General features: G+C 36.3%; 1 protein-coding gene across 2 annotated transcripts; it reads left to right on the forward strand.

Annotated features, from left to right (window-relative positions):
* Nucleotides 1-1,079: 1,079 nt before the first annotated feature.
* On the forward strand, nt 1,080-3,028 carry LOC144710775 (nuclear transcription factor Y subunit B-4-like). Of its 2 annotated transcripts, none has more exons than XM_078584615.1 (2): nt 1,080-1,387; nt 2,405-3,028. In XM_078584615.1, exons 1-2 carry the CDS (start codon nt 1,328-1,330, stop codon nt 2,906-2,908), a joined length of 564 nt encoding a protein of 187 aa, XP_078440741.1. In that variant the 5' UTR covers nt 1,080-1,327; the 3' UTR covers nt 2,909-3,028. The 2 variants fall into 2 exon arrangements, with proteins under 2 accessions (XP_078440741.1, XP_078440740.1); XM_078584614.1 differs by having other exon boundaries at nt 1,083-1,426.
* The last annotated feature ends 17,684 nt before the right edge of the window (nt 3,029-20,712 follow it).

Consider the following 20,712-nt stretch of genomic DNA (forward strand, 5'->3'; position numbering starts at 1 on the left):
AAATCGAAGGCGAACTTATCCTAAATTCTGAGTACCAGATTTACTTATCTGTTTTGGTGCTTCGAATCCTAGATTTTCTTGAGAAGTGTAAAGCGTAAACGGATACCATTAATGCATCACGAACCCCATATTTTATATTCAGGTCACGCACTAAGTATTTCGCAGGAAGTTTCGGCGAATTTAAGGGTAACTACTTACTCTACTTTCACCCTTGCTATCCACGTTTCGTTCTCGCATGTTGTCCTCTTCCGGGCATGCTTCTTCCGGCCAGATTTGACTCCTCATGTTTTGGCCCATAAATGCCTTAGTCCTGCTCTAAAAATCTTCCTCTTCTCTCTCGCATGCCATAACTCCCATTAGCGGACTCTTATTGGACAAACGTAATGCCGATGACTATGAGTTCTAATTAAACAAGGAAGGTCTGACGTGTCAAACTATATAGTTGGAGTTTAAGCTAAGTTAATGGGACTTTGAGTAGCATTAGAACTCATAGTTCTACATAGGATCTTTCAGAAGAAATCACAAAAACTTTTATTAAGAGCCGTGACCAAGGATTACTTTACGTTAAACTTTGGGTTCACTTGACAAAAAAGAGCAAATGAGACAGTGATGACGATAACATCACACTGACCCCAAGGCACAAGAGACAAAGGTCATCGGCCTCGAAGAAGGAGCAGATTTGAACAATTTACCGGTGGGACGTAAACCCTGTAAATAGATATAACGAGGTAGTGAAACACACCGACAATTCTTTCAATGCAAATTCAAAACATCATTCTATCGCTTCTCTTCCGCCTGATATACTTGCAGTGCATGTACAAATACCCTTTCGGTCATTGAAAAGTCAGTGAAAAGGGCACGAGCTTAATTTTTGCTTGGGACCGCTGTCTCCAGATCTCGTGGAAGTCTTTAGGGCGTCACTTCATGCACAACTGGCCAGGTGCAGGCTTTCAAAGCGGATTCCCGAGCAATGAGACTTTTCCACGCCTAGACACATCATTGAATGCAGAGAGGAGGAGATGTGGACAAAACGTTCTGATTCGTCATCATAATTGTGAATAGAAGATGGTGAAGCGTCGCGCTCTGTCTGCCATTGGAGGGACAGCCGGCATCTAACCCCCCTTCCCTCTCCCTCAATCTGGGTCGCCCTGTCTCCCTCCTCTCTCTCCCTCGATCTGGGTCGCCCTCTCTCTCTCTCTCTCTCTCTCTCTCTGTGAAGTTAGGCAGCCAACTTCCTCCATCACTCTCTCTCTCTAGTGCTCTGGCTAAGAATCTCCCCCTCTCCCTCTCTCCATCCTCCCTCTTTTCCTCTCGATTGCTCAGGCAGATGATCTCTCTCGCTCTCGATTGCTCCGGCGGAGGATCTCTCTCGCTCTCTCTTGATCAGGCAAAGGCTCTCTCTCTTCACTCGCTCTCTATTGATCAGGCAAAGGCTCTCTCTCTTCTATCGCTCTCTATTGATCAGGCTAAGGCTCTCTCTCCCTTCTCTCGCTCTCTATTGATCAGGCTAAGGCTCTCTCTCTCTTCTCTCGCTCTCTATTGATCAGGCTAAGGCTCTCTCTCTCTTCTCTCGCTCTCTATTGATCACGCTAAGGCTCTCTCTCTTCCCTATCTCGCTCTCCATTGATCAGGCTAAGGCTCTCTCTCTTCTCTCGCTCTCTATTGATCAGGCTAAGGCTCTCTCTCTCTTCTCTCGTTCTCTGTTGATCAGGCTAAGGCTCTCTCTCTTCCCTCTCTCTATTGATCAGGCTAAGGCTCTCTTTCTCTCTTCCCTATATCTCTCTCTATTGCACAGGCTAAAGATCCTTCTCTTCCCTCTCTCTCTCTATTTCTCAGGCTAAAGATCCATCAATCTCTCTCCATCCCTATCTCTTTCTGTCTGTTTCTGTCTTTCTCTTCCTCTCTCTCTCCTTTCCTCCCTTTCTTCCTCTCTCCCGCTCTCCCGCTCTCTGGGCTCCTCTCTCCGACTTGGAATCTGTCTGCCATTAGAAGGGCAGGCCACTTCCGCCCTCTTCTCAATTGTTCAGACCAAGGATCTCTCTTTCTCCCTCTCTCTCTCTATTGTTCAGTCTACGGATATTTTTTCTCTCTCTCTCTCTCTCTCCCCTCCCCATCTCCCTCCATTGATCAGGCGAAGGATCTCGCTCTCCATCTCTTTCCTCCTCACGCAGACTCGCACTGTTTTGCCCCTCCACGGGAAACCGACTTCTACCCCCTCTTTCTCTTCCTCTCTCTCACATTATATCTTGCTTTCACTCTGTCTTCCTCCCTCCCTCCCTCCCTCCCTCTTTCTCTCTCTCTCTCTCTCTCTCTCTCTCTTTCTCTCTCTCTCTCAATCCATCTCTCTTTCTCTCGCTTGCTCGGTCAAAGGATCTTGCTCTCTCTCCCTGTACCCTTGCAACAGAGAATGGCCGCCAAGGGAGGAGACAGAGAAGGAGTCTCGGAGGGCGAGGACTACATTAAGGAGCACGAACGCCTTCTCCCCATCGCTAACGTGGGCCGGATAATGAAGAAGATTTTGCCGCCGAGCGCAAAGATCTCCAAGGCGGCCAAGGAGACGATGCAGGAGAGCGTGTCCGAGTTCATCGGCATCGTCACTAGCGAGGCTGCCACCAAGTGCATCAAAGAGAAGCGCAAGACGGTTAACGGGGACGATATCTGCTGGGCTCTCGGGGCTCTTGGCTTAGATGACTTAGCCAGAGCCACTACGAGGTACCTTGAGAAGCACAGGCTATCTGAGGCTGAGATGGCAGAGGCCTCAAGAAGGACCCCTCCTCTCGACTCAGACCAGCAACTCCATCTCTTCAAAGCTGAACCAGTAAGAGAAACCCATGCTCGGACTTCTACCCTGTTCCACTTCGATCTGGGAGAGTGGGAGAGGACTGGAAACACGCCGAATCCCTACTAAGTACTGCTGTTTCTGCATTGAGGGTTGTACTTAAAGTTTAAGTTAAATTGAGGGGCAAGTTTGAGCCATCTTACTTGTGTTTTTGTCTCTTGACGATAGTCTCTATTTGCATGCTCAGGATCCCCATGTCTTCGATTAGTGACATTAAGTGTCGCTCTTGATTTGTTGGCTCAGAAAACTCCAATAAAATGATCAACTCATGGATGTAGTTTTCGGTCTCCTAGAGATTCATCTATCATTTTATCATTTGCCCAGGAGCTATGAAAGTACTTAAATTTATCTCGACGAAATGGGTCGTTGAATTTTTGAGCCAAATATGATGTTATCCCAGTTGTGGCCAACTTATCGTGCATTGCAGGCCTAACATTTAATTAATCCTGAATGGAAACAAAAATCTATGTCGTTTTACTTCATCTAAAGCACCTTCTCCCTCTGGATTTTATGTTGGATGTGTACTTTAGTATCGTGTAAATCAGCATGACTGTGGCAAGATAACGTGAACGAATGAAAATCAGGTAAAACCGAGTTAACATTCTGCACTTGAGGGTTCGAATTATGTCAGAAACATCACAAGCTTTCCAGCATGGAAGCGTTGTTTAGCGGAGTTATGTCAGAAATGTCTCAAGCTCTCCAGTGCGCTTTACTTCCTTTAGTATCCTCGCCTATTGCCATTGCCTCGAGATCTGACCACTACCAGTAGAAGTAGGTCAAATAGAATAGCTCTGAGTACCGTTCGGAGCTATTAATCGCAGAGCTACTCACTTTTCTGTTTATCAAGAGACCAAGAGAATACTCCCCTCCTTGAACAAGAACTGGGCCGTTAACTTCCCTAAATCACTACGGGTCAATGTCTGAGTCGTCGTGTAGAACATCACTGGCTACTCTTCCTTCCCATCTTATTCACACATTACCTAGGAACCGCTGAGCCATGGTCGTCCTGCATAAGTCTCAATTCAGGATCAGTCAGATATAAAAAAATTAAAATCCTTAAGTAAACATCTCTGTTAGATCGTATGTACATTGGCTTTTGCCTTGTTGTTAACGGGATGGCTCCCGCTATTTTCTTTTTTACTATCAAATTTTTTTACCAAGATGTCTGAATTTCCTTACATCTGTCTAACAAATCCCATGAAAATTCTGATGATAATATTCGGACAAATCAGACAATTAATTATTATAATGATATGGCCCATGGCCTGAAGTTTCCAATATCTTTCCAGTTTTCTACTTGCATTTATTCTTGAAATTTATATTAAATTCAATAAGACGACACCTAGATCTCATTATATATCAATGTATGTGCCTTATGTGGCAAATATGAAGTGATTTTATTAAGCTCTATGTAAAACATAAATGACATTAATGTTAATATTACATCTCCAAATTTGATGCTTGTGTCAAATCAATGAATATTAAACAGAGAATAATAAAGTTACAGCCATGTGTTTGAAAATAGATGACTGATAAGTCCATATTTTTTTTAAAAATGTCCATATTTAGGGGTTTTCTGTCACTGTTTTATTCAGACTTACAATATTTATGATTTTTTCCCACATAACCTCTCTATAAATAACATAGGGCAAGGGGTCAATCCACAGAGATGCAGAAATTTAATTTTGGAACTTTTCTTTAGCTTGAAATGAAGGAAATGAGTTTTAGATATGCTAGATATAATTTCTTGGATTTTTCAGATTTTTAGTTAATTTATATCATTTTCTATGATTTACATTTTAATAATAATTTAATATTAATTTTAATACTAAGAAATACAAATAAAACACTAAAAATATTTTAATACTAATTTTCCTAATTTTAAATAACACCAGAAATAACAAATAAATGTTTTTAGAATTTTCTGGACTTTAATTTACACCGAAAACCGCTAGAAATATTAAAAATGATAATCAGAGATTTTTTAAAAATTGTTTTTGATGTTAAAATCACTAGAAATTTATTATATTAATTTTAGGGATTTGTATTGATTTTTCCGAAATTTTAAATGCATGAAATAAAATTTCCTAATTTTCCTGATTTTTCATGATTTTTTCTGATTATTTATAATTTTTAAATGCCAAAAACACAAAAATACCTGCTCTAGCGATTGTCAGCGACGGCGGAGCGCAGCAGAGCAGCAGCGGTGGTGGGGGGCCTCTCTAAGGGTTGGGCTCAGCTCAGGTCAGCCTATTGGATCGACCTATTGAGTTTGGCCAAGAGCGTCAACCCAAATAATTTTTTGTTTTTGAAAGGGCTGGTTCAATGTGGTCGGACTGGTTCGACCCGAATGACCCCCTCTTTGTCTTAGCCAATTTTTGGCTACGTCCCTAGAAAGTTCACATCCCTCTGTCGGCAGGCAAAGGGCAGCACCGGCGCATGGCCTCTGCAGTGCAGCGCACACCAGCGCATACAAGCGGCGCTGATGGGAAACAAGGGCTTCTCAATGTAAATAAAAAATGTTTTTTTTTGGATTTCAAGAGGGAAAAAGGGGAGAGATGATGGAATTTCTAGAGGGAGACAGGGAGATATTTTAGGCAGATAAATAAACAGGTTTAGAGAGAGAAGATTATTGAAATTAAGGGATAGAGAGAGAAAATGAAGAGAGAGTGTAAAAGGAGTTTGAGATGGAATTTGAAGCTGCAAATGAAGGATATTTTTATGAAGTTTTGAGGGGATGAACTAGGGAGATGGATGAAGGTATAGAGAGAGAAAGAGTCAATTATAGAGAGAGAAAGTAGGAAAATGAGTGTTTATATTGAGAAAGTGATTATTTTAAAGGGGGAATGGATGGATAATGACGAGAAAATATAAATCATCACTTTCTCAATATAAACACTCATTTTCCTACTTTCTCTCTCTATAATTGACTCTTTATCTCTCTAGACCTTCATTCATCTCCCTAGTTCATCCCCTCAAAACTTCATAAAAAATATCCTTTATCTTAATGAGACCTTAGTGCAAGTTTAATGAGCCCTCAATGAGTCCTCTCAAATATGTATCCTTATACTTCAATAAACTTACATTAAGCAGGTTGAACAACATGGATTCTGAAATGTGACTTGTCCTACAGGCCAGCCACTTGCTAGAGCACATCGAGAATGAAAGGAAATGAGGGAGAAACGGAGTATTTATACATTGGAAGAATTACTAAAATGCCCCTCTAGGCATTTTATATCATATTTTCTTGCCATTTTTGCCTCTTTTTTCCCCCTCTACAGGGCTTCCCCTTGTGATCTTCAGCATCATTCTTGTAAGGAATTTGAGAGCCCAATGGGCAGTCAGGTAGTGGCCCATCTTCCTTAGATTTCTCTTTTGAAGGTCCACAACTCCACTTAATCCTTTCAAGCTCCTTTGTAGAATCACTAGTCCCAAAAATTTTCCAATTCCCTAAGAATTGTGTCTTCTCATTCATGTAAATTTTTGCACATTTGGAACTATAAAATATTCATGAGTAATCAAAATTCTTGACTTCAGAGAAGTCAATGAAGTGAAAGAAAAATAACCATAATGTGCAAAAATTAGAATTTCTATCTAATGGTTAAATATTTGGTTAATTCAAAGAATAACATGATAAATTATGAATTAATAATACCGAAATCATCTAAAATGTATCCAAATATCCATGCATTTATCATGTTATTAATGACATAGTTGATACATTTTTAGCTTGTATCAAGTGAATCGAGTCTATAATGGATGATTGCATGAAATGGAGTTCATCTTTAAAAGTACAAATATTGGGTTATAGAGGCGTGATTGGCATGAAACTATAACAATTCATACATTGGAAGCTTTAAAAAATCAAGAAAAACTTCAAAACCCATGATCAAATCATCTTGGCACAGATCAGATATGCCATTTTTCCGTCCCTCAAGTGAGATGTGTTTAGGTGTTCAATTTGAATCTCCTCCATCTCGAAAATCCCCCTTCTGAATCTATTGTTGTCATTATTCCATTAATATCAGGAGTGGAAGGGAAGAAAGTGGAAAAGGGAAAAGAAGATTGGGACCTATATAATTCTGGCCTAGGAAACTTTTGTTCAGGCCCTTTTCCTATTAATATTTACCGCTTTTTTTATAGAAAACCCTATAAGTAAGTTTATCGCCCCAGGTCCAAAAGCCTATTTGAGTGTAACCATCTAGGCACATGTATTAGTCTAATGGCCCAATAACATAAAATTGTAAACTCTATTAATTATTTATGCACAAATATAACTTAATTGATCAAAGTTTGATTTACCCAATAAATTAGTTGACTTTCCAGCACGTGAAGTGCCAATCTACAACTCAGACTTTGGAAGATATTGTGTATAATAAGCTTCTCATGGAACCTTAGTGCCCTCAGTTACTAAATATATAAAGTCCCTCATCTTCTTGATTCTCGTAAGATACACAGAGTATGGTTGCTATCAAACCATAATTGGTCATTTGAGTTAGTATTGATGCATCAAAAAATTATCAGATTACTCCTACAATATTTCATTGCCGTGGCCAATGACTTCACCACATCATCTTCCTTGAGCTTTCTCCTAGAATACCAAAGGCACACAATCGTATCATCATCATTCAATCATTTTTGTGAACTTCTTGTTGCATCTGTCTAAGACAGTTTAGAGTTCTATGAATAAGATCTCGTAGGTATTAGTCAAAGCAAAATGTGTTTGGTGCCTAATGTTTGAGGACCACTTACACATGAATTTCATATGGATCACTTCATATAACTCTTTCTCCAAAAGATCACCCAATATATGTTCTCATTTTCTTCCCATTAATTTTATGAATGAGACTAGATATTGCTTTTTCTATTTAGATATTTCAATGCCCTTCTAGAGTATCCTTTGAATGAGAATATTTATAATACATGTTTTAAAACTAGGGATCTACATATATTGATATCATCATGATTGACATTGGTATATCATGCATTCATGTACATTATTTTAAGCATCACAAATGTGTTATATAATTACATTACATCAATGGAATGCATGATTAGCCTACGGGCCACATATCTTTCCATCAATCTCACAACCCTATAGACAATGGATAAAAATACAGTGTATGCCACTAATTTCTATTAAATACGCATCTCAAAATCTGCTTTACCAAATGGGGATCAATTCAATGTAATCGATTCAGCATTATCAATCATATGGTTGCTTGATTTAGCATCTGAGAACATGCAAATCGTGCATCATATTTCATGAAAATTTATGCGTGTAAGGCATAAATTATCCAATTATAGTGTATTTTATCACATTTTTATGTCATTTTCATCATTATGATATTATTCCATTCAAAACCAATATTTAAATATTTTTTATTTATGTTAAATTAAAGTTATTTTGATTTTTATTCTAGCCTGAATGGAAAAAAGTATTAGTAAGGATTAAATTGGTGAAAATTTCATGTTAATCGGATTTGTCTGTTAGGCGGTAATTAAATTTTAACTATCAATATTTTTTAAAAAGATTGAAATATATTTTCTAAGAATTTTCAGGCCTAAATTAGCAAAAAGATCCCTTAGGCCACCAACTGGACATGTCATGTTGATACACAATATGGGACTATCTTTTTCTAACTTTCTCAGGAACACGGGGCAGCCATCAATGCATTTTAACTATGACAATCATTGTGAGCCATACGATTATGCAGAACCGGTTCATGTAATCATAGATCATGCGCGCTACACTTTTTACTTTTTGTTGAAAAGTCTCAGCATGATACATGATGATACAGATGCGTCATTATCATGGTCTGACAGATGAAACATCAGGTCTTTTTACAATTTTTCAAAAAAATATTTAGAAATACAAGAATTTCCACCTTGGTGAAAATATGGTGATGCTACCCAAAGACTTGAATGAATAGCCATCGCTGTTAAGAAAACCAAGAAAAATGATAATTTGCACGTAGTTTCTGGTTTTTGACGTAAAGAAAGAAGGTTGTAATAACTAAACAGACATGTATAACTTCATTACTTAGCTAGTAGAACAAAAAAGACATGGATGTTCACTTCATTACCTTGGAGCTCCGAAGATGAAGGTTTGGATCCTTCAATCGGAATGGAGAAACTTCTGGAAGCCACTTTGTTCATTATTTGCAATACCTTAGACTGCTCTAGATAGAGTATGAAGAACCAGTGCTAGAAATGTTGGGAAGAAATCTTGACTAGTCGAGAAAATGAGAAAGTTTGAGTCCATTAATTATGTGATATAGCAATTTTAGGACATGGATGCTCGCATTATTGATCAAGGCCTTGGATGTTTAAAAAATCATGGAAATGTTCAGAAATTGGAAGAACGGAGAAAGATATTCTATCCAAGGCTCTTAGAAAGCCCAAGAAAAATGATGAAAGCTCAAGAAAAAGATGAATATGTTAAGGATGATGAAGAGTCTAAGGAAAAGGATGTGGTAAAAATATAAATTGTAAGGATAAAAATTAAGATGATGATGTAAAACCTTAGGATAAATTAAAGGCTCATGCTTCAAGTTCGATAAATTTGATTATTATGTTAATCAGTAGTACAAGGACAAAATGGTAAATAAATTGGGTAAAACACAACTTTCTGAGGAGGATGATGGATAAACTTATCACCTCATGACTGAAGTCAAATAACAGAAGGAGATCCTATTCCAAGGAATCCACAAAACTTGATTGAAGAATGGTTCTGGTATCTTGACATAAGTACAATCTGAAACATGATAAAAAGAAGAGGCCTCTTCTATGATATTGATGGCACCTAGGTTTGTTCTTTGAGATTTGGAGATCTCAAGAGGATTTTCATTAAAGGAGGAAGGAAATTTCATTTGCATTCCAGAGATGGAAAATTCCAAGCTTTGGACTTTGGAAATGTTAAGACTTCAAGACTATTAGATAAAATTCCCCAATGTCATTACATTTTACAGTTCCAAGATAAAATTCTGTCTGAGACAATTGGATGAACAAGGCTGAAGGATTTTTGGAGAGTTTTTCTAATGGTGATGAAAAGAGTATAAGAATTTTGGCAAGGGTCAAGAGAAGTTTTAAACAACTTTAATTGATGAAGCTCAAATAGGCTGAAAATTTCTGTTAAGGGAGGGAAGATGCAGAATGGAGTTGGCATAATATGAAACAAGCCAAGAAATCTATGAGGTAGAAAATGTTTTATTGTCCAAGTTGATAATTTCTCCCAGATGATAAGGGTAGTAATGTCGAAGAATAAATCAGATGCATTTGATGCCTTGAAATAGTTGAAAGCATTGGATTAACTTGAAAAAAGGGTAAAGATTGATTATCTGAAAACTGACCAAGGAATGAATTTATTAATTTTTATAAACATAAAGACATAATGAGGTATCTGATTATGCCCAATTTGCTTCAATAAAATATGAGTGTAAAGGAGAATCTCCGCTGTCATGGACATGGTGAGAAATATGCTAAATTTGAGCAAATTCCACATGAGTTTTGGGAAGGGGCGGTGAATAACACCTTTTATTTATCTCAAATCAGCCTCCTAGAAAGGGTATTTCAAGAAAGACTTCAGATGGACCAATCGAGAGTTATCAAGACTTGTGTTGATCACTTGTGTATTTTTAGATCAATGGTGCATCAATTTACAAGTCAAAAAATATTTTACATAATCATTAGATGCATTTATTAGTAATTTTAGATGTGCTCCAATATTTGTCTGATATTAAACTTACAGGTCTGACGTCCTATTTATAGATAAATTAAAATAAAAAATTGAATAAATAAAACTTATCTTTTTATTGATTTGACTCATTGTATCACGATTCAATTCTGTCTTTCCAAATGCCATCCAGGCATTTACAATTCTGTGCCTGTGATTGGTTGCCGATGAAGGAATCTCCCTATGTACCCATGGAACCAAAAAATTAAAAATATTGTGAAGAAAAAATACTACTGCCTTTATGGCGCCTATTTTAGTCCCATTAAGGTACCACATTCCCTTGAAAAATGGATTTGGATTTTCACAGTACTCTGTAAGGCATTTAATCGAGATATATGCATTTCTTTATATGAACATTTATCCACGACAAAAAATCACATTAATGTTGAAACGTTATAAGGATTCTTGTTGAGCCATGAGTCTTTGGAAAATGAAAATACATTCAATGATGAGATCATAATGGCATCAGAAATGGTAATTCCATAAAGACGGCTTTTTCCAGTGACTTAGACATGGCACAATTATGGATCTGAAATATGTGCCTCATGGGTGTTGATTATTTTTCTGTAATTATTTCTACCTTCTTGGTTCCCATGATGGGGAGAAGGGCAATGGCCAATCAAATTCCAAAATTCAATCGAAGAAGCTCATTGTACCCAAATTTTAGAGAAATCTCTTCTTTAACTCTTTATCAATCCATATGGTTGGATCTAGTTGAAGAAGCTCAGAATATATAAATTTATTTAAAGCTTGCCACAACCCCAATTGAACAAGAAGGCTAGCATCTTTGTTGAATTTCTAAGTTTTTTCTTAATTATTTAATTTATATGTTCAACGTCTCAGAAATTCCAAGGCTTAGTGGCAACTTCATGATTTTGGAAGATATTGATGATAAAACACATTACATGTAATTTAAGAACTGGATAAGAATTAAAAAAATATATGTTATGTTTATCTGTCCCTGTATAATCATTAATTCCCCTTCCAATATTGCATGATATTTTTATCCCATTCAAAAATTTCTATAATACTGTCACAGCTCATTCCATTGTATGGTTTATCTACGGAGTTGGCTAAATTTCACAGCCAATTGTGTAGCATAAGATAAATTAATATTAAGAACATTATAAAAAAATGCACTTTTGATTTTTTCTGAATGAAAATATAATTCTTCAAATTCCTATTGGATTGTAAAAGATCATAAAATAATTCTTAAAGTGTACAATAATTTAAAATAAAAAATTAAATTTATATATTTGTTGGATAACTACCTCCTTGTGGGCTGAGTCCTTTCACTTATAATTTCTAAATGGATAAAAGGAAATTTATCAATTTAATTTATCACTTCTTATTACAGGGAGTCAGTTTCAAACTGATGTGCTCTAAAATTTACATTGAACCTGTAGAGGCGGTTTAAATATTTGTAAGGTAATTTTCACCCAAAAGCCCATAGTTTTGGCCCTGAAACCATTCTGTGGTTGAAATGGAACATTTAGAATATTTTCATAATTATGTCAATGATGACCCAAACGTTCATTTTGAGAAGTTTAATCATAAACGTTATTCCAAGATAAGTTTGAGAACATTCAAAAATATCTTTGATTGTTGTTGATGATATTGTTTGAGTTTATGATCTGGTTCTAACTCTTGCTACATGAGCGGTTGTACCATATGGTACGCCAATCAGTTACACACCTTCTCTTTGTGTTTATCAGAATTATTTGGGGAATATAAAATGGAAATAACTATTCAATAAGTATTTATCCGCATATTCTAGAGGCAGGGGGAAATTTTAGGTTAATTTCTGAAGATTAAGAGTGACAAATTTATCTCCTCAGATAATCATATGTTGACTCCAAGTCAACTGCTGAAGGTAATGTATCACATTCATTGCCATAACAAAAGAATGCTGAACGCAAGAAAATATGTTATTTAAAGGCTAAAAAATATGGGAGAAATTTGACGTACACATATTCCAAGAGCCCCATGAGTCTTCATCATTACAGTCTGAGATGAAGTTAAAAATAATATAAAGATTAAACTACAACAATGTATTTTAATATCCTCTACTAGAGTTTTCTTATCTACACTCCTCAATCAAAACATGAACTCTGATTCACAAATGAGCTTGACATTCTTTTAGATCAGTAAAACATTTTGCATCACAAATGAGCTTAAAAATGATTTCAAAAATAATAATTAAAGTTTTTACTTTGCATATATAATAATAATTTCATCAGTATATAAAATTTTTAAGTAGTACCTTGAGGAAAATTTTCAAACTATTGATTCAATTTCAACTTCCAAAAATTTCAATTGTCATTCATTGACAATAGGTACATTAACTCACCTTCTCGGAGCTAAGGGAACACTCTTTTAGCTATAGTTATGCATACTTAGTTAAATATAGTTATGCATAATTTATGATAAATTTTAACTTCATGTTTGCTCATTGGGTTTTGCATTTAATAAATAATTCTTATTAAACATTTATTCACTTAAATATAGCTAGCTATTGATGAGTAAGGATAATTTCCACACGGAACTGTGATTATGAACTTAATACAATTTAAATTGTGATACAAAATATGAGGTACTGAGATGAGGGAAATGGTGCAGTGGGACGATCATAGATATGGGTAGAAGTTATAATGAATATTAATTTGAAATATCCGTAGAAGCTATAATGAATATTAATTTGAAATATGGGTAGAAGCTATAATGAATATTAATTTGAAATATGGGTAGAAGCTAGTCATCTAGTGAGTAAGGGGGAAACAAGATGATGAGCATAAGTTGAAGGAATGATGATGCGAGGACAAGGGTAGAGAGATACCATTAAGTGTGCATGTATAAATGTATGCCCATCTGCATGAAATTTTAGTGGAGGGATAATAAAGCTAGGTGACGAATTTTATGGGAAGATATGTGATGAAAGAGATATATGAAGCTACTTATCACAAGGAACTGTGATAAATAGTGTTCACAAAGATGAAACAATCTAAGGTAAGGAGAAAAACCGTAGGTCTTTATTTTCTGCGATGAGCACTGAAATTTAAAAATGTATGTAATCTCCTTCTCTTCTCACTTGATTTTCCCCAATCATCCAGGACACCAAATTTAGAGAATTCGGAATCCAAGCCACTGAATATACATCTGAAGGCATGGGTAGCTAGAGGATATAAAGACAAAGCTGCACATAAAGTTTCATCTTGATCAACCTTTTGGATCATCAGACATCAGGGTTCAAATTTCAACTAAACATAGTCATTGTTTTATATTAATTTTTCTCTCTCCTTGGCAGGGTTATCACTCTATCACTTTTAGGTTTTACATTTTAATTTCTCAGTTTTCTCGGCATGATTGGCTTGAATTTATTTGTTATTGTTGATCAATTTGTATGAGCATTACATATGCCCTACAAAAACTAAGAAGAAAATCAAAATCATCACACCATATTCAAAGTGTGATGTCGTGACATGTCCACTGTATTCCAGATCAACGAGATATTTTTATTTCCTTGAATCAATACCTAAAACTTATGTGCACATGTTCTTTGAAGGATATTTTAAAATAAATTAAAGCTTTTGTAGAGGCGCTTTCAAATCACATTCATTGTGGTTCTAATGTCGCCTTTTTTCATTGATCCAATTCAGCCTATGCACTAAAAAATAAAGTTATAAGCTACTGATTAAGTTCTATGAAATCAAATTTTGTGATTCCATACTAACACTTTTATTCACTAATTTGGTGTTTTAATGATTGGAAATAATAGCCGATTGGTTGATATAAAATTAACTCAAATCGTAACACATTGCAGAGTGGGAAGTAAAAATATAAATTATTTAATAATTATGAATATATATTATAATTCATAAAATATAAAAATATAAAGAATATCTGTATCAGTTTAATTAAAAAATTCTTATTAATTGTATTCTCATTGAGGAATCTATTTACTTTTGAATCTAATTTCAAAATTTTCAATTAACTGCCAAAAAAATCATAGATCATTATGAAATAGGTCTAATTAGTTCAAACTTTATTATACACTTATATACTATTTTCAATAAAAATAAAGATATTTTTATTATATTAATATACTAATTATCATGTTATGATTGATGGGTATTATGTGGTTTTCAAGCCAATGACACATCCTTGCATTGTTTATTTATTGTTTTTTGTGTGTTATTTTTATAATGAGTACGTTCAATGAGCTAGAAATTATGATGAAATCATAAATAAAGTGATCACTAGTCATTAAACATGTTGTTAGTTTATAATGGTACATTAAGCCTAAGAGGGGGAAGGGATGAATTATATCTTTTAAAATTTTCTGGTTTGAGTTATTCCTAACTGTATGATTTTATACCTGTCTTGTGTATTATGGTTGAAGGAGGCCAGTACAAAGATTTTTATTAATTTTAAGGCTAGTCCCTTACTCTTCTCTTGGGAATATCTGACCCGGAGTTTTAGAAACCCTTAACCTACATGCCCCCATGAAAAAAACTCTTGGTAAAAGGGAATACACTATATATATATATATATATATATATATATAGATATTTGAAGAGTTCAACATCCTGAGCCCTCTTAGCTTTGTCAGATGTGAGAGTTCTCCACCTTCTCACGAACCACACAGGTAAGTGTTAAGCACAAGTATTTAAGAAATAACATGTGTTCAAGATAACTTGTATGTCGGATCAGATATATATTCGATAAACTATGTACTCAATAAGATACATATTCAAGATGATATGGAATATAGGTCATTATATTTCAAGCTTACCTACCTCTCTCTTATTCAGTACCCTTTCTTTCTATTCTCTCTTCAATATTCAACTTCCTCTCTCCTCAATCTTTCTATTCTCTCTCCGTCTTATAAAACCTTCTCATATTTTTGCTTCTCAATCTCTTCTAACTGTTCTCAATTGAATCCTATGTATCTGTCTATTTTTATTCACAAAATTTCCCTCTCCTATAACACCTATCACACAGAAGAATGGAACTGTGCACCTTTTGATGATTCAAAGCTCAGATATATTCCTCTTCTCTTTCCCTTTCAATGTTCTGTCTTTCAGATATCCTTTCCATGTGTACTTTCCTCTTGTTGGACTTCAAATCAGCACACAAAGAGAAAAGAAAACTTGACATTCTAGGAATGGAGAATGAGTCCTTGATTTTTCCTCTACCTTGGTCACCTTGTGATAGATGATCACAATGGGAACAAAAGTTTAAAGGACTTGTCTTTTGTCTTGGGAGACATTGCTCATAGAGAGAGTGTATGAAAAATAAAACCCATTGATTAGAGGCCTTTTAAGTTCAAAAAATAGGTATAAAAAGAAGGGGACATTCTTCCACTTTAAGAGAGAGTAGTTGGCATCATTTAATGCACACAATTTTTGAATTAAAGTTAGAAAAATTACCTTTTGTCTTTCTCTTTCTCTTTCTTTTACCATGTACACCATCATGGAAGGGCATTTTTGGGACTTATACGGAACCTATGAAAATCATAAAATGATATCACATGACCCAGATAAACAAGAAAATAAGTATTAAAATACTGACAAGGTATCATGGTCAACAGTCAACTTGTAGACTTTTGTCTAAGGTGCACGACCTACATTGTCGAATACTGGCCACAAAGTTATGAAATAAATTTTCACAAGTTTCATTTTGATAAATTTATTTTGATTCAATCTTTATAAAACAATAAAAACTTTTACAATGAATTTATGTATGGTTGATTCAAAAACAAGATGCATAAATTAATTGATATTTGACGTGGCTCAATCTGCTACATCTCTTTACATATAATTCTGTAACTAAATTATTTGGATTATTAATTTACACGAGAGTATTGATATTTTAAAATCAAACATTGATTCGATGTACATTTTTCTGTATAAAGTATTTAAAGAAATTACTCAAGGTTACCTATAAATAGAAGCCATATTTTGGTTGATGTTTTTGAGTGACCAAATGAATTCCAATTGCTCCATAAATTTGGGATATTTTCACAAATGAAATATGGAATTTACCGTCCAAATTTAAAGTCAAGATTTATTGGTCAGGCCTATTGAACTTACCTGGAAAGTTCACTATGTTAATGCATTCCATGAGCATAGAAGATGTGTGTATGTATGAGATGGTTTTTAATTTCCAGCTCAATGGAGATGATTTCAACTGGTTTTGACAATAAATAGTCATTGATTGACCAAGTGGCATGGGTTGATGAAATTGTATGTAGATTCATAAGATAAACTCATCAAACTTCATACATTGGCATGAAGTCAATGACCTTAATCTTCACATGTATTCTGAATATTCTTATTTCATGGATCCTACCTGTTTGATTGGTTGATCTTGTGGCCATTAGTGTTGAGACACTAAGTACATGCAATGGGTGCTCTTTAGAGAAAGAGTTCACTAAATTGGTCTGTATGAATCCCTGAATGTTAATACCTACACATCAACCAAGTCGTTCATGTCACTGTTGTAGAAGTGACCCATCGATCTGAGACACCAAGGACATCTCGTGGATGGAATACTATGTTTTGAATACGGTGAATGATTTTCTAATCATGGGATCCAAATAAGTCTTAGCTTGGATATATTAATAAGTACACGGATTTAATTATGTGGTCAAAATGGGATTGTCCACTTTCAGTACAGGTGGAGATTGAGACAAGGAAGATGTAGTTAAATCCCTGGCTCAAGTAGTGAAGATATTTGAGAAGCCAGTCTCCAATGATGTCTGTTATGCATTGATACTAAATCAATGATTGACTAGTATTTAAGTTTTTACCATAACCTAAGTCATTTGGGTGTCCCACGGAAACAAAGATTACAATTATATTATAAGTGTTGCCAGCAAAGGCTCCATGAGTTGGAAAGTTGACCTAATGATTGGGTTATATCAATCCTTGGTTATTAATCTATATGTTAATATAGTTAATTAATAAGTCTGGCTAATAATTGTTATTGGGCTATTAAAGTTATTAGCTAAAATGATACATGGGCCTAATGGGTCTGATGGCGCGGCACCATTCAACACGGCACGATTGTCGCTCGAGGAGCCCGCAGCCGACACGCGTCCAACCGACACAACAAGCCAAAGCGACGACTCGTACAGCCGGGTTCAGATATTCGGCGTGACGACACGCCACCTTCAGATCATTTATTTACTCGCTTCTTATTTTCTTTCATAGCGTGTCTTCTCATCTTCGATGTAGCGAGGGGAAGTTCCCATATGAGGATACCTTCCCCTCCCCCACCCCCTTAGTGGGCCTTCATAAACCCCTTTTCTATTTTCATTTTACCTTTTCATTTTTTAGTTAAGGGGGCCCATTTACCTCTCTCCTATAATAGGGAGGGGAGGGCGCCCCTCAAAGTACTCTTGAATTTCCTTGAGAAAAAGCGTAACGTGTGGAAGTCAAAGAGTCACCTTCGTGAGGAGAGGAAGAAGAAGAAAGAAGAAGAAGAAGGAAAAAGAAGAAGGAAGAAGAGGAGGGAGAAGAAGAGAGAAAGGAGGAGAGATAGAACGCGCCGCAACCGCCATTCACGCCACCGCTGCCGTCCCGCTCAACCACCGCCAACCGGTCTCACCTCCGCCCGAGCGGTCTCGCTGTCGTTATCCGGCTCGTCCGCCACCGTCGTTGTCCTTCTCCGCCGCCGCCGAGAGGCCTCCCCTCAATCCATGGCACTAGAATCCAACATTTATCTCCCATGTTTCATTTTTAAAGAGATATATCATATTCTTATTTATATCATGTATCCATCATGGAATCCTGAAAACTATGAATATAATTTTGTAGTTGGGTACTAGTACCATGTACTGATACATAATTAAACTTTGTCTTTAAAAATCTATATTTCTTTGATTAGACATGTATTCTTTATAAGGGAAATGGGAAGCAATAAAATGATCCTAGATTAAACATACTATGATCCTTCATTACTTGTGGATTTATGATAAATAATACCAACCTATTTTTCTAGTTTAGACTTCTCTCCTTTAAATGTGCGAGATATTTTATGGCTATGCTTACATCCATTCAACAGTTTGGTTGTCTCACTATCTTGATGCAAAAGATAAATGAAATTATATGCGATTCCTTAAATTGAATCATTTAATATGTTTTTTCTTTTATTTTGCACTATGCATATGAATATATGAAATATGAATTTCATTTAATATGTTTTCAAAAAATAGGATTTGGTGAAAAGCAGGAATACATATTTGGGCTGTTAAACTAACCAAACATTTTCAAATTTTACAGATATTGCAGGCTTGTGTTATACCTATGAATCAAGAAACTAAGAAATACATAACATATTTATTTATAATTTCAATATGAGGAAAAAAATCAAATTTAATTTATAATTCATTTATCTTTATATTTTTGAATTAAATTTTGTAATTATTTGTTTAGGGTGGTGCAATGTTACTAGCTAAAAGTGGATATCTTATAGTTTTTTCCATCACTTATGGTTTTGGCTATGATTAATAGTATCATATGAGTGTTGTACAGTGAAAGTAATAGGGAGAAGATAACACATTTAGAACTTGGAGGGGTCTGCCTCACTTGGTATTTTGGGTCATTTTAAAGTTGGCAATGACTTTAAAATGATTGATAGTAAAAATGGAGTGATGATAACAAGATAAGAAAGAATGAAAAGAATGAAAATATTGAGTCATGTAAGAGGGATGATGATTGTGATTATAATGAAAGTGATGTGTGAGACATGGTCAGGGTTAGTAATGCTAGAAAGGTTCCATAAAAGTGATCTAAGCACGTGGGGTGCCAAGTTACGCCTCCTGCTCTGGAAGATACATAGTAGTATTTACTGATGATATATTTAATTGTCTAATCCTAATCCATCATTCCATTAATACTGATCCATAACAAGGATCATTATAGAATACCTTCTCTAATATGCTCACTACCCTAGCTAGGGATTTAGCAACATCATCTTGCTTGAGTCAATCTCCTCTTATAGTGAGGGAGGATGACCCTACCTTGACCAATCAATCACCTCCATGTGCTGCCAACTGCATCTGACCTAAGACCTTTTTCAATCCCAAGTTTAGAGTCTTGAAAGGTGCAGTCAAGACATAGTCGTCCATCCATGAGATGTTCTCCGTGTCTCAGGTCAACAGATCACCTATACATCGATGAAAAAATATTGATTTATGTTTAGGTATTGACGGAGGACCATCGGGAAGACCAAGCTTGAGCTCATCAGCAGCCACATCATGTAGCCTGAGCCAACGCGAAGAACCCGAGCTTCAAATATCAGGCTTGACGATAGGTCCCTAGGATTCATTTTATTTCTGTGAATTTTTATGGATTTAATGGAGGGCCCCTATGTTTTGGGGCCCCCATATTTTTCCTTGTGTTTCGACTTTATTAGGGCCATTAGGGGAATGCCCATGTTAGGACATTCCCCTAAGTTGGCCCATTAGGGCACCCCCTACCCTATATAAGGAAAGGTATGCCCAAGGGACAAGAGAGACGCATTATTATGACAAATTTGAGATAGCCAAAAAACAAAATAGAACTAGATTAACTTATTTTCTTTAGTATTTTTCCTAGTTGGGCATATTTACAATACTGCCCTCGCATTAGCAGAGTCCTTGGGTAACCCTAGTCGATGTCGCCATCACGGTCACCCTTTTCCCCGTTGTCGCCACCTCTGTTGTCGTCCAGCCTTCTGCACTCTGCCCGGTTGCCCTTCCTTTGATGGTTGTCACATCCAAACTGGCTGCTCACGACCATTCTGACTCTTTGAGCCTTGGCGATCGCTCGCACCAAGTTAGGCTGCCCACATCTAGTCTAGCCGCTTGAGTTTCACCGACTGCGTGCATCCAGTCTGGCCGTGCGCGCCTGCCAACCACTTGATCTTCGCCGAACGCCTCTGCCCACTCTGGCCATACCCGCCCCACCAGGCACCCACGACCTGGCTGGCCGCCCATGCTCAAACAGGTTGTCATGCCTAGCCTGGAAACCCTAGTTACGTTGGCTGCCTGCACCTTGTCCTACATGAGCGCCCGGCTGGCCACTTGAGCTCTGCCTGGCTGCCCCCGCTCGGTCCGATTGCACGTGCCCTATCAGCCACCGCCCTTCATCTG

This window comes from Wolffia australiana, chromosome 1 (genome assembly GCF_029677425.1).
Source record: "Wolffia australiana isolate 7733 chromosome 1, ASM2967742v1".
In the NCBI taxonomy this organism is placed as follows: Eukaryota; Viridiplantae; Streptophyta; class Magnoliopsida; order Alismatales; family Araceae; genus Wolffia; species Wolffia australiana.